Genomic DNA, 18,088 nt, shown 5'->3' on the forward strand with positions numbered 1-18,088 from the left:
TTAAGTAAATAGTCCTTAAATTTCTTCCAATCCTGCGACACCATCTCCTCCCTCTGGTCTCGGATTCTAGCGGTCAGTTCAGCGAGTTCCATATAGTCCATTAACTTCATCTGCCATTCTTCCACTGTTGGTATCTCTTCACCCTTCCAGGTTCTTGCCAATAAAATTCTAGCAACTGTTGTGGCATACATAAAAAATACTCTATCCTGACTGGGAATCTCTTCATTGGTCATGCTCAAAAGGAATGCCTCTGGTTTCTTACTAAAGGTAATTTTCATTACCTTCCTTAACTCGTTATAAATCTTATCCCAGAAAGCATTTACCCCAGGACATGACCACCACATATGAAAAAAGGTACCTTTTGCAGATTTACATTTCCAACACACATCCGACATTTTAATATTCATCTTAGCTATCTTAACTCAGTGTTTTTCAACCACTGTTCCGTGGCACACTAGTGTGCCGCGAGATGTTGCCTGGTGTGCCGTGGGAAAAATTGAAAAATTCAAGAGAATTACTTTATATATAGTCAATATAGGCACAGAGTTAATTTTTTTAACATTTTCTAATGGTGGTTTGCCTCGTGATTTTTTTCATGAAACAAGTGTGCCTTTGCCCAAAAAAGGTTGAAAAACACTGTCTTAACTGGTGTCAGATACCATCTATACAACATTTTCATTATATTTTCTCTTAAACTATTACAAGCAGTGAATTTGATACCTTTCTGCCACAATCTCTCCCAGTCATCCATCATAATATTATGACCCACATCTTTCGCCCAATCTATCATTGTCGATTTAACCAATTCGTCTTTTGTATGCCACTCCCAAATCCAAGACAAGGAGGAGCTGGTAAGGGGACAATTGCATATTTCAGGCAATGCATTCCCATGCATGTTAATTTTGAAGGACACCTGAGTTCAACTGAGCTTAACTCTAGCATAACAGCTCTGCAATGATATCAGGGCTGGTGACTTGAGAAGCATGTGGAGTGTGGAGTCTTGCTTAGTGCCTCATCCCATTCCCACCCATGGCCAGTTCATCAGTGTCTAGAGAAGGCCTTGGGGAGCTTGACTAGTGAGAACCAAAGCAGAAGTTGCAAGCAAATCCCTGTAACTGTAGCCCAAGTCTTCTTTTTATTGAGAAAGACTCCTTAGGAAGGTGAGGTTGGTGGTGGAGCAGGGGCAGAGGAGCAGCTGGTGTTCCACTTGTCCCCCCCCCCCACCCATTCCACACGGCCTTTCAGCGGCTTTTCCCCATGGATGCTTTAAAGCGTGTTGGGAGGCTTTTTCAACAGTGTTCCCAATACTGTATACAGAATTTCACTTAAATGCACACTTCCTTGCAACGTATCCTGTATTATAAATGCTTAATGCTGCTTTGATTACTGTTCTTGGTGAATGTTTCGTTACAATTAATATCAACTTTCACATTTTACTACTTTATATTTTTTAATGTAAGCTTTATTCTGAAGTTATCAACTTGAAAATAATTTTAAAAATACATTCTCTCTCATACAGGATTTCATAAAAAACATTACAAAAGAATCAAATTACTGGATTGGGCTCTCACTATTAAAATCGGAGAAGAAATGGATGTGGATTACAGGCTCCCAGCTTGATCAGAGTCTGTGAGTTGTTATTGTTTTTAATCAAAGCAAAAAAACCGCACAATTTTTAGAGCCAAGATTATCTTGGTGGGCAATTGAGGCATTGGTTTTTGCACAGGTTCCAATGAAGTTGCCAGCATTCTCATGCAGAGAGAGGGGTAGCTAGGGACTGATATTAGAAATGTTGCCAAATTTCACATTTAATTTGCACTGAACATTTAAGCAAGTGCTTCTCTTGCTTGTTTATAAGCAAAAGTTTTAGTAGGCTAACACAAAGTTTGTAAAATATATATTTTTGCTTCTTCTGTTGGCTGCCAAGAAGATTCCCTCAGTTGACTCTTGAGAAATCGGGAAAGGTCTGGGATGGCAAGTTTCCATTCCATGAAGACATGGGAGTAGTTCTATTTTTATTTTTATTTTTATTCACTGGCCACCTCGCTCCCCACTCATGGTCTCAATTGAAGTGCCCCCCTTGCTCCAGAGCACTGGTTCTTGGGGGGAAGGAAAAATCCTTAGGGGCATGAATGGAACATTTCCCCCTGTTTATAAGTGCTGCATGGAACCACAGTGGCCGGGAGTGGAGGAGGCTGTTGTGGAGAGTCTTGCACAGAGCAGCTGGCAAAGTTTTTGAAAAAAAAAATGCAAAGTGAAAGTACAGTATAGTAGAAAATCCTTGCGTTCCTTGCCATAACCAGAGACAACATCCTTCTCCATGGAATTCTTAAAAAAAAAAATCTCACCTTGTTTCTATTTTCAGGCCTTGCTTTCACTCTTAACACACACAAATGGTCAAAAACAGCTGGCCAAAAATATTGGCTTGTCCCTAGAGGAAAATCAGAGGAGAGAGAAGAAAGGGGGAACTGGAAGGTTATTGGCAGTTAATGATGGGTGCCCCCCCCAGCAGCATCCCATTTAATTTGGGGTGGGCAACTGATCGGTTTGGGTTTGTTTAATGTCGCTGGGGTGAGTCACAGTCTAATAGGGAATGCTGCACCCCTATTGTCTCTGGGAACATGCTGAGGTCCAAATACGGATAAGCAAGCCAACTCCTGCTCTCAAGTTCCTATATCTGCCCCATTGCCCCCAACTCACCAATTCTTCCTAGGTGGCAAATTGGTAGGTCGTTTTGATTCAGAGGCATAGCGTGGGGATGCCATGGACCCGGGCGCAATTTTGAGAGGGGTTGCAGACAGGCGCCCCCACAGCAGGCTTCTTCATCGGAGCCTGGTTTCACACCAGGAGTGGTGCCTTGGTAGCCCGGGGTAGCACCTTGTGCCCAGTGGCAGCAGCTCTGCCACCGGGTCACTTCTGACCTGGGGGCGAAAAGCAGCCCTCCTCTGCCTCACTGAGGCACACCCAGCCACAGCAGCTCCACTTCCTCTGTCGGCTCAGGCCTGACCCAGTGGGGGAGAGCAGGAGGCGAGTGGGCAGCAGCTTCCCCAACTCTCTCCTACCCTGAGCTGTGTTGCTTGGGAGGGCACCGCACGGGCATATGCTCTGCCGCTGTTTTGACTTCCTGGGGTGTCAAGTATGCCCTGGTCCCTAGTGGAGCATCCCCCACTGCTGCAACCCTCCTTCCCAGCCCCCAAAGTCTTTAGGCAGGAAAGGGGGGAGATGGTGCTGTTCCCACTATCAAGCTAAACATGATTTTCTTCACACTCTCCGTTTCGATGCTACTTATGCATGTCTGGAGGATTCAGATGCATTGCAACCAGCTTATTGTACATTTTGGGAACACTCCTGCTTTCTGTTAAGAACATGAAAAAATAGTGGAACAAACTTCAGTCCCAGTATTCAGATGTACCCTTTTCTTCCACAGATTTCCAGAACCAGACTATGCTGAAATAAACTCTTGTGCTGCAATAAAATATAAAGTCACCTTTGAAAGCTGCATTAGTGAACTTAGGTGGATTTGCCAGAAAGACCCTCTCCTACTCTGATATTTTAGTTTGAGAAATGCAATAATTATGTGGGTTTTTGTTATTTGCCGGGAACACACAATAAAAATATCATTGAGTGGCTGAGAAAATTATGTAAAGGTATTATTTGCTGTCATCAAAATACCTCTTTGTGAAATCCAGAGGTAGCTCACCTAAAATGGAATTATAATTCAATTTATTTTGGCTACTAAAAGATTGGTTTTAAGTCACGACTGAGCATCAGCTATATAATTTGACAGTGCAAAATATTAGTAATAATGTCTCTGAACTTTTCCATCTCTACAATATCCTTTGTGAGATGGGGCAAGCAAAACTGTGCAGCATTCCAAGTGCGGACACACCAAAGAGTTGAATTTATTTTCAATTCCTTTCCTAATGATCCCAGGGAGGAATTTCACACACCCACCCCCAGCTGTTGCACACTGGGTCCACATTTGCACGGAACTGCCCACTGCAAGCCCAAGGTCTCATTCCTGGTGAGTCACCCCCAGACCCCATTCATGTATATGTGAAAAAGAAATATATACATTTTTGTCCCAACATGCATTGCTTATACACTTGCACACATACAATTGCATTTCCCATTTTTTCTGCCTGTTTCATTCACCCAGTTTAGAATTGTGCTCAGCAATCCCCTTTTTGTTTTCACTATCCTGTGAGACAGACGGATGCCAGCAACATCTCTGTTTTTAATCAGAAGTTGGATGGCCGTCTGTCAGGGATGCTTTAGTTGAGATCCCTGCATTCCAGGTGGTTGGACTAGATGACCCTCAGGGTTCCTTCCAGCTCCACAATTCTATGATTCTGTGATTCTATACTAATCCTTGGGGGATTTGTCTTCCACCAGCTCATATCCAGCAGGACATTGGGTAATAATACTAATTTGTTGTTTAGTCATTTAGTCGTGTCCGACTCTTCGTGACCCCATGGACCAGAGCACGCCAGGCACTCCTGTCTTCCACTGCCTCCCGCAGTTTGGTACCATTTATCATACGTGGTAGACTTGTTGGTACCTTTAATTCCTAATAAAAACGCTTCTGGTTGTTGTTGTTTTTTTACAAAGGTTATTTTAAACATTTTCTTCATTTCAGTATATATCATCTCCCAGAAAGCTTTTATTACCTTACAAGTCCACCAAAGGATTCCAAAGGAGCAAAAAAGACTTTTTATGTATGCGACAACAGAGCCAGTGTGGTGTAGTGGTTAGGAGCAATGGGCTCATAACCTGGTGAACCGGGTTCGATTCCCCGCTCCTCCACATGCAGCTGCTGGGTGACCTTGGGCTAGTCACACTTCTCTCAGCCTCATTCACCTCACAGAGTTTTTGTTGTGGGGAAGGAAGGGAAAGGAGAATGTTAGCTGCTTTGAGGACTCCTTAGGGTAGTGATAAAGCGGGGTATCAAATCCAAACTCCTCCTCCTCCTCCTCCTCCTCCTCCTCCTCCTCTTCTTCTTCTTCTGCAAGGATGTTATTAGCCCAGAGGTGGAAAGAAGAAAAAGTCCCTACAAGAGAGTAACGGCAAACCAAGCTGTCGGACTATGCCGAAATGGCAAAGCAGACTGGAAAACTCAGGAACCAAGAGGACAAAAACTTTATAAAAGAATGGGAAAATTTTTATAAGTTATTTAGGAGACCACTGTAAGCAGATGGAAACATTAGCAGGACTTTGATTCCACTTGTAGTGTAACAATTACCATGGACAATATGGACCGATATAAAAGTTAGGGTTTGGAAGTATATGCAGTTGTAAAGGTTCAAAATGGAACCCCATGGAGGGAGTGGGGGGAAGTTGCGAGAGTCAGAGGAATCTCTGTATATGGATATATATTCGGATTATTATAATTTTGTATTGGTAAATTTAAAAAATGATTTAAAAATAATAAATAAAATACCAATAGTGTTGGTGGGGGCCCAACCTATATACAGCATTCCAAAGAAGCAAAGACATTGTGGTGGCAAACTCCTTCCCTGACAAACACCTGCATTTCAAGAGAGCCCCTGCATAGGCAGATGTAGGATGTGGCGCTGTGGTCTGAACCACTGAGCCTCTTGGGCTTGCCAATTAGAAGGTTGGTGGTTTGAATCCCCATGACGGGGTGAGCTCCCATAGCTCTGTCCCAGCAGTTCAAAAGCACGACAGTGCAAGTACATAAATAAGTACCATTGTGGCGTGATGTAAAACGGCGTTTCTGTGCGCTCTGGTTTCCGTCACAGTGTCCAATTGCACCAGAAGAGGTTTAGTCCTGCTGGCCACATGACCCAGAAAGCTGTGTGTGGACAAACACTGGCTCCCTCGTTCTGAAGCGAGTTCAGTCCCACAGCCCCATAGTCTCCTTTGACTAGACTTAACTGTCCAGGGGTCCTTTACCTTTAACCTTTACACCTCCCCACTCATAGAATCATAGAATTGTAGCTGGAAGGTACCCCAAGGATCATCTAGTCCAACCCGCTTCAATGCAGGAATATGCAGCTGTTGCATATAGGGATCGAACCTGAAACCTTGGCATTATGAGCACCAAGCTCTAGCCAACTGAGCTATCCAGTCTCATTCATAGAAGCCCCAGTCACAACTCAATATGGTTTAGCTATAATCCATAATTGGAGGCTGCTTAGGCATCTTTCTGGATGCGGGTGGCACTGTGGGTTAAACCACAGAGCCTAGGGCTTGCCAATCAGAAGGTCGGCGGTTCGAATCCCAGCAATGGGGTGAGCTCCCCTTGCTTGGTCCCTGCTCCTGCCAACCTAGCAGTTCGAAAGCATGCAGTCCAAGCAGATAAATAGGTACCGCTCCGTCGGGAAGGTAAATGGCGTTTCCGTGCGCTGCTCTGGTTCACCAGAAGCGGCTTAGTCATGCTGGCCACATGACTCGGAAGCTGTACGCTGGCTCCCTCGGCCAGTAAAACGAGATGAGTACCGCAACCCTAGAGTCGTCCACAACTGAACCTAATGGTCGGTCAGGGGTCCCTCTAATTTTACCTTGAGACATCTTTCCAAAAGCAAAGCTCCATTCTAAAAGCTGAACAATACAACTGAACAACTCACAAAAACGTTTTTTAAAACAACAACAACCCTGCCAATAAAGGTGTTGTATGAAAACAACCCTGCCCTCCACCCTCTACCCTAACCACCTAATAATGCTGCGAATGTGTGACTGGTGTTGTGGTTGAAGAGAAGAGCTGCTCCGGAAAGAGATGTTTGGCCATCAACTCAGGCTATAGCAGCAAACCTTCACTGCTCCTTCCACAGCCCTGCAGCTCTGAACGCCTTCTCTGCAGCCTTTGCTTGCCAATGGAGAGTGAAGATGGTTATACTGCTTTGAACTTCCAGTCTAGGAAGGTTGCATCAGGAACGGCCGGTGTAGCTCAGAAACAAGGTACTCAGTTCAGACCCCCCCATATCTTCCAGTTTTTGTCTGACTCAACTGTAATATATAAGTTGATAGACGGATATGATTTTCCTTTTCCTTTAGATTTACCCTGAGCGTAGAACGTTCGTTTGTACCATTATAAGCAGTATTTTTGTTTGAATAATGAGAAGGAAATACAGAAGGGTGCATGGCACCTATGGATGGGGAAGAATTTCAGTTTGTTTGTTTGTTTGTTTGTTTTGCATTTTCATGAGAAACTACCCAAATTGCACTATTCAAAACAAAACAATACTGTCATTCAGAATTGGCACTTGTGTTTGAATTTTGCAAATCAGTTCTTCAGCCACAAAATATGCACAAATATGCATATTACGGGTGTCAATAAAAGTGCACTTATTTAAATGAATATACAAAAATTCAGAGGAAATCGCTTGCAAAAATATGTATACATGAAAACTGGATATAAAAATGTTTATTCCTTGTAAAGAAATCTGGAGTTATTTCTGATCATCAACAAATGCATTAATGTACCCAGTAATACCTCTATGATTCTCAGCACAATTTCCTTCTATGTGGTATGTGCTTGCTGATCAGAAGGTCGGCGGTTCAAATCCCCGCTACAGGGTGAGCTCCCGTTGCTCGGTCCCAGCTCCTGCCCACCTAGCAGTTCGAAAGCACATCAAAAGTGCAAGTAGATAAATAGGTACCACTATGGCAGGAAGGTAAATGGCGTTTCCATGCACTGCTCTGGTTCACAAGAAGCGGCTTTGTCATGCTGGCCACATTACCCGGAAGGTGTATGCTGACTCCCTCGGCCAATAACGCGAAATTTGCGCCGCAACCCCAGAGTCGGACACGACTGGACCTATGGTCAGGGGTCCTTTACCTATCCCCAAAAAACAAAAAACAAAAAAGCAGAAACAGGACCAAGGATTTCATTTGTTCTTTTATAACAAGTTTGTGTCTTGATTTATTATTATTCCGGTAAGTTATGCCATTTCTGCATAATCCATGAATCCATTTGAGGGCAAATAACGTTCTTGCAGCTGTAGTTGCATACATAAATAAATTTCTATACTGTTTAGGTAATTCTAATCCTATGATTCCCAAAAGAAAAGCTTCTGGGTTTTTTTTTTAAGCAATGTGTTATCTTAAAGATTTTTGGAAAGGAATGGAAATGGTTCAGTGAATATTTAGAAATAAATTGTAAATAGACATTAAGACATGGGCAGGATTATTGTTAATACCTGCAGGTTGAGATCTATAAAAGTCAGCATGGGTTTCTGAAAAATAAGTCATGTCAGACCAATCTGATCTCATTTTTTGACAGAATTACAAGCCTGGTAGATGAAGGGAATGCTGTGGATGTAGCCTATCTTGATTTCAGCAAGGCCTTTGACAAGGTGCCCCATGATATTCTCGTAAAGAAGCTGGTAAAATGCGGGCTAGACAATGCTACCATTCAGTGGATTTGTAACTGGCTGACTGACCGAACCCAAAGGGTGCTCATCAATGGCTCCTCTTCATCCTGGAGAGATGTGACTAGTGGGGTGCCACAGGGTTCTGTCTTAGGCCCAGTCTTGTTCAACATCTTTATCAATGACTTGGATGATGGGCTTGAGGGCATCCTGATCAAGTCTGCAGATGACACCAAATTGGGAGGGGTGGCTAATATCCCAGAGGACAGGATCACACTTCAAAATGACCTTAACAGATTAGACAGCTGGGCCAAAGCAAACAAGATGAATTTTAACAAGGAGAAATGTAAAGTACTACACTTGGGCAAAAAAAAAAAAAAAAAAAAAAAATGAAAGGCACAAATACAGGATGGGTAACACCTGGCTTGAGAGCAGTACATGTGAAAAGGATCTAGGAGTCTTGGTAGACCACAAACTTGACCTGAGTCAACCGTGTGATGCAGAAGCCAAAAAAGCCAATGCAATTCTGGGCTGCATCAATAGGAGTACAGCATCTAGATCAAGGGAAGTAATAGTACCACTGTATTCCGCTCTGGTCAGACCTCACCTCAAATACTGTGTCCAGTTCTGGGCACCACAGTTCAAGAAGGATACTGACAAGCTGGAACGTGTCCAGAGGAGGGCAACCAAAATGGTCAAAGGCCTAGAAACGATGCCTTATGAGGAACGGCTTAGGGAGCTGGGTATGTTTAGCCTGGAGAAGAGAAGGTAAAGGGGTGATATGATAGCCATGTTCAAATATATAAAAGGATGTCATATAGAGGAGGGAGAAAGGTTGTTTTCTGCTGCTCCAGAGAAGTGGACACGGAGCAATGGATTCAAACTACAAGAAAGAAGATTCCACCTAAACATTAGGAAGAACTTCCTGACAGTAAGCGCTGTTCGACAGTGGAATTTGCTGCCAAGGAGTGTGGTGGAGTCTCCTTCTTTGGAGGTCTTTAAGCCGAGGCTTGACAGCCACCTGTCAGGAATGCTTTGATGGTGTTTTCTGCTTGGCAGGGGGTTGGACTGGATGGCCCTTGTGGTCTCTTCCAACGCTATGATTCTATATAAATATGATATATATGAGCATAAAAGAATAAGTGAAGATAATTTGGAGTATGCAGGAAATGATGAAAATAAATGTACTGAACCGCAGAAAGAGGGGAAAGGAAGTCGAGGTTTGATATGTTCGAATTATTGTTGATCTATTGTTGTAACATATATAAATGAAAATTATAAATAAGATTATTATTTATAAAGGATGCAGAATTGAGGACAATACAAATAAAATTAGATATGCTAGTTAGCTTGGAAAATAAGATATTATGTTTTTATTCAAATTCAAAGTATGCATGTAGCACGAAGCGTGCACATAGATGGGTCTTTGCTTGTTGCTTCTTCTGCAGCATTTCACACTCCTTCGCCCAGCCTAGTGAATAAAAACACTTCAATAGATGCTGTACCTAATGTCCTGGCCAAGGCACGGTCTGAAGGTGTGAGCATGTTGCCTGAGCACCTGCTCCACCCACATCCTTTTCCTATGTACCTCCTGAGCCACGGAGGCAACCCATGGTGAAAACTACAGCGCCTGCCTGTCCTTTTCTCTGCTGACACCTGTTCACCACTGAGCCTGCCCAACAGGGTGCAAAATTGATCAGAAGATTGTTATCATGAGTTCTGGCATGTGGAGTGGCAGATCAGCTTTTCTCATTATCGTGCGAGCTCCATCATAGCTCACTCTTATTTTTGTCTTTTTTGAACTTCTTCACAAGCCCTTCTAAATTAGACAAGTTTAGCCTGGCAGATCTCCACATTCCTACATCACTTCCACACACCCCTTTAAACTCTTCCTGAAAATTCAACGTTTTAGTGTGCATTTCTCCGAATGGCGCCCGCCCTGTGGAACTCCCTCCCTTCAAATGTCGAAGAGATAGACAACTACCAGACATTTAGAGGACATCTGAAGGCAGCCCTGTTTAGGGAAGCTTTTAATGTGTGATATTTTAATATATTTGATTTTTGTTGGAAGCCGCCCAGAGTGTCTGGGGAAATCTAGCCAGATGGGTGGGGTACAAATAATAAATATCATTATTATTATGCACATTTTTTGTTTGTAATTTTGCTTAGCACACAATTTTGGGGGGGAGCCATCCCCTAATACGATGCATTTTGCTATGCTGGTAGTTTACTAAATGTATACCATTTGCCTGTTGCCTCCTGAAGGGATTTTTTTTTTTTTTGTCAAAAAACCAAACCAAAACAAATCACCCAGCCTTCTCCCTGCGGTGTTTGTCAGCCTGCAGTGAGTTGCGGGAGACTCTAGTCTAGGCACTGCTGACTCGCATCATTCAAGTTTTCCCTCTCCTCACAGATGCTTCTGGGCTTCCCTGTTGGTACCAGATCACCCTGTGGGCAGGGGGCTTTGTGATCCTCCTCCTGGGGGTGGCTGTGACAGTCTTGGGTGAGTATTATTTATTATTTCATTTATTAATTGCTTTCCAAAAGTTTTTAATCTGTGGCCATTCCCACAGATATGTATAAGCCTTCCATCATCCCCAGGCAAAGATTTTGACATAAAAAAGTGGCAGAAGTGTGTCACCTCTGCTCATCCTGTATATTTGTAAATAAATGCAACTATTGCAAAAACGTTGTAAGCCTGAAGGCACCTTCTTCCAAAGGAAGCTGAAATGAGGGAAGCACTTCAGTGCTTGAAGGAAGTGTGCATGCACACGAAAGCTCATACCAAGAACAAACTCAGTTGGTCTCTAAGGTGCTACTGGAAAGAATTTTCCATTTTGTTTCGACTATGCCAGACCAGCACGGCTACCCACCTGTAACTGAAGGAATACAGTGCAAAGAGAGAGAAATATCACACAGATGCCAAGAACAAGGACGGGTCATTTTTTTTTTGCAGTATGCTTAAATTTCAAAGGACTCATCATTTTCTTTGCATCTGTGAGGTATTTTTTTGCACCTCATTCTTGAATGCTTCCTGGTTTTGTGGTTTTTGGAGTAATAGGACAATTGCAACAATATATTTTGTTTGAAAGCAAATATCATCAAAACCTTTTTGTCCTTAAAAATGCTGATAGCAATCCTATTGCTACATATATATTTTTTCTAAAGAAAGCAGGGACTCCCTAATGTTTGCATAGGAAGAATTTGGGCAGGTGTGTTTACTTACATCCCAGCATGATAATATGTTCCTCCCAATTTCGCTCCTCTGCACAATGAGTAAATATCCAAGTGCCCTGGTATCTTTTGCAGCTTGCCCTCATTGTCTTATCATATCCATCTTCTCCCATGTCTTGGCCTCCATATTTTGAATTTGTGCCTTAACATTATGCCCATTCATTTAAATGACTTTATTTGTTTTGCGGAAACAGCTTTGCAGTTGGAAGCTGAAAAGGGGAAAATTGTGCTGGACAACTGTAGATGCAATGGCTCGATAGACAAGTTTCGGGCTTCCCTAAGACACAGCATCTGCAATCAAAATCAGAATAGGTCCTCAGGTAGATATGATATATTGTACTGCAGTCTCTTTCAAGCATAGCAATTGTATGTTAGAGCTTGCATTCAGTTCACATCTATGTTGTTTTGAGGCTTAAAACCTTCTGTAAAGAAACTCATTTCATTCATTGTGGGTGAATCATAGACTTAGAGAATTGTAGATTTGGAAGGGACCCCAAGGGTCTCCCTGCAATGCAGAAATCTCAGCTAAAGCATCCATGACAGTTGGCCATCCAACCTCGGCTTTAAAATCTCCAGGGAAGGAGAGTCCACAACCTCCCAAGGGAGACCGTTCTGCTCATGGGCGTACCCAGGGGGGGGCAGGGGGGCTGATGCCCCCCCCCCTAGAAGCAAGCTAAAAAAAACCCCAGAAGCAAAAATGATCGGCGTCCGTTTGAAGTAGACCGGGACTCCAGGGTAGAGCCGACAGCTGAACAGAGCTAGGAAATAGCCCTGCAGTTCCTGAAGCTGCCGCTGGGGGTGCAGGGAGTCCTCAGCCCCACCAGAGTCGGTGGAGAGCGGCAGACCTGCTGCTGCTGGAGGTCTCACCCACTCGCCTCAGCCTTGGGGGAAGAAGGCCCCCACCCCCCGCGCTGGCTTCCTAGCCATGCAGGCTGCCGCCTCTTTCCCTCCCTCAGCCTTGGTTTCTAAGAGAGTTTGGGATCTCTCACATGGCAACCCAGGGGGGGGAAACCCTTCCCCCGGCGCCTTTTTGTCCTTGACACCCCCCAAGTCCTTGCCATGGGGCTCCCCGTTTTGCAGGCACAGGCACAGGCTTCCCCACCCCAGTTGAACTGCATCCCCTCCCTCCCTATTTTTAAAAATATTTTTAAAGAGTCCTCTTCGGTGTCAAAATCAGTGCCCTCCTCTCCCGCCTTTATTTTTCAAATCGCTTCCTTAACACTGCGAGGCCGGCAAGGAATCTGCCCCCCCCCCCAACACTGCAAGCCACCACCTTTCCATTTAGGAGATTCTCTCTATAATTGATCCTCGCACACTTTTTTTTTTCTTATTTCATGCTGTCCTGAGAGCAGCTGGCTGCTCACATCACAGCCATGTCGTCATATCTTCCAGTTTTTAAATTTTCTATTTGAGAGAGGAGAGATCTCCACTTTGCATGTAAAGAATTTCTCTGAAGGAGACAACTCCTGTTTCTAAAGTACCGGTAAGTTGAAAGGAGAAGGGTAGCAGATAGGCTTTAAAGTGCAGAGACTGAAGGAATGTAATCATAGAGTTGAAAGGGACCCCTATCCTTAATGTTGTTTACATCTCTTTCCCCCCCTTCACATGGCTTAAAGTCACTTGTAATCAGATTTTGGGGTTGATCCACTGGGGTTGGATCAGTATAAATAGAAGAATGCAATTCTATATAAAGGAGAAATATTCCATGTAAATTGGCACACTTGAATTTAAGCATGCTTTACAGTCAAGGCTGTAGGAATAAACCAATTTAAATGCTGTGTAAAGTTGGGATTTTACCCTCAGGACTGGATTGAAACGAAAGTTTTGAACAAGTTTTCATCAAACCCAAGAAAAATGATATTAGTATAAGACATGTAACTAGAATAAAAAAAAATTTCCCAGCAAATCATTATAATAACTATCGTAATAAAGCACTGCTATAATTATATATAATTTTCTTAAAATTTTGGTTTCATTCACCTTTTCCGTGCTGAAATGTCACAACCTGAGCGACCATGGCTTGCCCCCCCCTAGTTTTGATCCTGGGTACGCCCCTGGTTCTGCTGTCAGACAGCTCTTACCATCAGAAAGATTCTCCTGATATTTAGTCAGAGTCTCTTTCCTTGCAACTTGAATCCAGTGTTTCAGGTCCAATTCTATTGAACAGGAAAAAACAGGTTTGCTCCATCTCCCATGTGGCAGCACACATTCCAGCTTGTCAAAATCCTTCTTAAATTGTGGCACCTAGAACTGGACACGGTACTCCAGGTGGTGTTTTCATGGCTTGGTGGTGGAGCACTGATCTGGGATGCAGAAAGTCCCAGGTTCAATCCCTGGTCTCTCAAACTGCTGCTGGTCAGTGTAGACAAAATTGAGCTAGATGAACCCAGTGGTTTCCCTCAGAATAAGGCAGCTCCCTATGGTCCTAAAATATCAAGCATTGGAGGTTTCATTCTAGAGCTAACTTCACACTCAGCTCTGGCCATTGCCTTTCTCACTGAGCCAGGTGAGGGAGGGAGACCCACCCATTTGCCCTCTGGCACAAAGCCACTTCCTTTGTTATACCAAGGACAGTATTTAAGGCTATTAACACACCTGGCTAGTTCAACAGCGGAATCCTCCATTAGATCTTAACCTTTTCTGGATGCAAGACCCCAGGAATTAGAAGGGACTCCGGTATAATGGAGACTGACAGCCCCCCCCCCAAAAAAAAACCCACCTCACCAAAAACTATTGCTGAAAGGCCTAAACTAAGCATGAGGTGAGGGATCTGTACTTTGATCTCTGTATCTTTTATATACTCAAAAGCATTTGGAGTGTGCAGGGAGGACTGAATTGGATCAGGACTATACTTTAAAAGAAGCTTTAAAGGGGGTCAATCTGAATCAAGCTGCACGCCTGTTTCCCATAAAAATCACCTCCCCACCTGACAGCTGTTGTCTCACCTCCCCCCATTCTCCCTTAAAAAGCACATTCTGGCTCAAACAGAGAGCATGTTTTTGGGTGAGAAGCCAGCACTGAGACCTGGTGGAAATGGAGAGCGTAATCTGGATCAGGGCTCTTCCTTCAAAAGAAATGAGGCAAATGCAGAAGAAGAAGAAGAAGAAGAAGAAGAAGAAGAAGAAGAAGAAGAAGAAGAAGAAGAAGAAGAGTTTGGATTTGATATCCCGCTTTATCACTACCCGAAGGAGTCTCCAAGCGGCTAACATTCTCCTTTCCCTTCCTCCCCCACAACAAACACTCTGTGAGGTGAGTGGGGCTGAGAGACTTCAGAGAAGTGTGACTAGCCCAAGGTCACCCAGCAGCTGCATGTGGAGGAGCGGAGACGCGAACCCGGTTCCCCAGATTACGAATCTACCGCTCTTAACCACTACACCACACTGGCTCTCAAGTAAGTACACTTCAAAAAAGAAAAGAAAAGTGAATAACATAAAAAGTTGTTGGACCCCAACTTTGAGGAGTTTCAAGAGCACCTTGCAAACCATCAATTTACTGGACAACTTCACTCAGCCTGAGACACTGGGTCCTTACCGTTGCAGAGCACGTACGTTTTTCACAATCAAAATGGAGGCCCAGTCATAATCATTAAGTGTCTTTCCTTCCGCAGATAATTCCACTTGCAAAGTGTGCCCTGAACAATGGCAGCTCCACAGGGACAAGTGCTACTGGACATCAGAAATTCTTAAAACCTGGGATGAGAGCAAACATGACTGTTTAACAAAGGATTCTCAACTGCTGGTCATCCAAGACAAGGAGGAGCTGGTAAGGGGACAGTTGCATATTTCTGGCAATGCATTCCCATGCAGGTTAATTCTGAAGGACGCCTTAGTTCAGCTGAGCTTAACTCTAGCTTAGTAGCTCTGCAATGATATCAGGGCTGGTGACTTGAGAAGCATGTGGAGTGTGGAGTCTTGCTTAGTGTCTCATCCCATTCCCACCCATGACCAGTTCATCGGTGTCTAGAGAAGGCCTTGGGGAGCTTGACTAGTGACAACCAAAGCAGAAGTTGCAAGCAAATCCCTGTAACGTTAGCCCAAGTCCTCTTTTTATTGAGAAAGACTCTTTAGGAAGGTGAGGTTGGTGGTGGAGCAGTGGCAGAGGAGGAGCTGGTGTTCCACTTGTCCCCCCCCCCCAAATCCACGCGGCCTTTCAGCGGCTTTTCCCCATGGATGCTTTAAAGCGTGTTGGGAGGCTTTTTCAACAGTGTTCCCAATACTGTATACAGAATTTCACTTAAATGCACACTTCCTTGCAATGTATCCTGTATTATAAATGCTTGATGCTGCTTTGATTACTGTTCTTGGTGAATGTTTCGTTATAATTAATATCAACTTTTTTATTCTACTACTTTATATTATTTTAATTTAAGATTTATTCTGAAGTTATCAACTTAAAAATAATTTAACTTTTCTTTTAAAAAATACATTATCTCTCATACAGGATTTCATAACAAACATTACAAAAATATCACTACACTGGATTGGGCTCTCACTATTAAAATCGGAGAAGAAATGGATGTGGATTACAGGTTCCCAGCTGGATCAGAGTCTGTGAGTTGTTATTGTTTTTATCAAAGCAAAAAAAATCCGCACAATTTTTAGAGCCAAGATTATCTCGGTGTGCAATTGAGGCATTGGTTTTTGCACTGGTTCCAATGAAGTTGCCAGCATTCTCATGCAGAGAGAGGGGTAGCTAGGGACTGATATTAGAAATGTTGCCAAATTTCACATTTAATTTGCACTGAACATTTAAGCAAGTGCTTCTCTTGCTTGTTCATAAGCTAAAGTTTTAGTAGGCTAACGCAAAGTTTGTAAAATATATTTTTTGCTTCTTCTGTTGGCTGCCAAGAAGATTCCCTCAGTTGACTCTTGAGAAATCGGGAAAGGTCTGGGGTGGCAAGTTTCCATTCCATGAAGACATGGGAGTAGTTCTATTTTTATTTTTATTTTTATTTTTATTCACTGTCTGCCTCGCTCCCCACTCATGGTCTCAATTGAAGTGCCCCCCTTGCTCCAGAGCACTGCTTCTTCAGAGGAAAGAAAAATCCTTAGGGGCATGAATGGAACATTTCCCCCTATTTATAAGTGCTGCATGGAACCACAGTGGCCGGGAGTGGAGGAGGCTGTTGTGGAGAGTCTTGCACAGAGCAGCTGGCGAAGTTTTTGAAGAAAATGCAAAGTGAAAGTACAGTATAGTAGAAAATCCTTGCGTTCCTTGTCATAACCAGAGACAACATCCTTCTCCATGGAATTCTTTTAAAAAAATCTCACCCTGTTTCTATTTTCAGGCCTTGCTTTCACTCTTAATACACACAAATGGTCAAAAAGAGCTGGCCAAAAATATTGGCTTGTCCCTAGAGGAAAATCAGAGGAGAGAGAAGAAAGGGGGAACTGGAAGGTTACTGGCAGTTAATGATGGGTGCCCCCCCCCCGGCAGCATCCCATTTAATTTGGGGTGGGCAACTAACCAGTTTGGGTTTGTTTAATGTCGCTGGGGTGAGTCACAGTCCAATAGGGAATGTTGCAAACCTATTGTCTCTGGGAACATGCTGAGGTCCAAATACGGGTAAGCAAGCCAATTCCTGCTCTCAAGTTCCTATATCTGCCCCATTGCCCCCAACTCACCAATTCTTCCTAGGTGGCAAATTGGTAGGTCGTTTTGATTCAGAGGCATAGTGTGGGGATGCTGTGGCCCCGTGTGCAATTTTGAGAGGGGTTGCAGACAGGCACCCCCACAGCAGGCTTCTTCATCGGAGCCTGGTTTCACACCAGGAGTGGTGCCTTGGTAGCCCAGGGTAGCACCTTGTGCCCAGCGGCAGCAGCTCTGCCACCGGGTCACTTCTGACCTGGGGGCGAAGAGCAGCCCTCCTCTGCCTCGCTGAGGCACACCCAGCCACAGCAGCTCCACTTCCTCTGTCGGCTCAGGCCTGACCCAGTGGGGGAGAACAGGAGGCGAGTGGGCAGCAGCTTCCCCATCTCTCTCCTACCCTGAGCTGTGTTGCTTGGGAGGGCACTGCACGGGCATATGCTCTGCCGCTGTTTTGACTTCCTGGGGTGTAAAGTATGCCCCGGTCCCTAGTGGAGCATCCCCCACTGTTGCAACCCTCCTTCCCAGCCCCCAAAGTCTTTAGGCAGGAAAGGGGGGAGATGGTGCTGTTCCCACTATCAAGCTAAACATGATTTTCTTCACACTCTCCGTTTCGATGCTACTTATGCATGTTTGGAGGATTCAGATGCATTGCAACCAGCTTACTGTACATTTTGGGAACACTTATGCTTTCTGTTAAGAACACGAAAAAATAGTTGTAACAAACTTCAGTCCTGATATTCAGATGTACCCTTTTCTTCCACAGATTTCCAGAACCAGACTATGCTGAAGGAAACTCTTGTGCTGCAATAAAATATAAAGTCACCTCTGAACGCTGCAGTACTGAATTTATGTGGATTTGCCAGAAAGACCCTCTCCTGCTCTGATATTTTAGTTTGAGAAATGCAATAATTATGTGGGGTTTTGTTATTTTC

At 43.9% G+C, this 18,088-nt stretch overlaps 1 protein-coding gene across 1 annotated transcript in view; it reads left to right on the forward strand.

The window, feature by feature from the left end:
• The window catches only part of LOC117042385 (killer cell lectin-like receptor subfamily B member 1B allele C), a 53,166-nt gene extending 35,126 nt beyond the window's left edge, over window positions 1–18,040 (forward strand). Inside the window, exons 6-7 of the mRNA XM_033141931.1 lie at window positions 1,520–1,629; window positions 17,920–18,040. Coding sequence (XP_032997822.1) covers window positions 1,520–1,629; window positions 17,920–18,040 — 231 coding nt within the window. The remainder of the gene's footprint in view (window positions 1–1,519; window positions 1,630–17,919) is intronic.
• Window positions 18,041–18,088: the final 48 nt, after the last annotated feature.

The sequence above is a fragment of the Lacerta agilis genome, chromosome 2, assembly GCF_009819535.1.
Source record: "Lacerta agilis isolate rLacAgi1 chromosome 2, rLacAgi1.pri, whole genome shotgun sequence".
Classification (NCBI taxonomy): Eukaryota; Metazoa; Chordata; class Lepidosauria; order Squamata; family Lacertidae; genus Lacerta; species Lacerta agilis.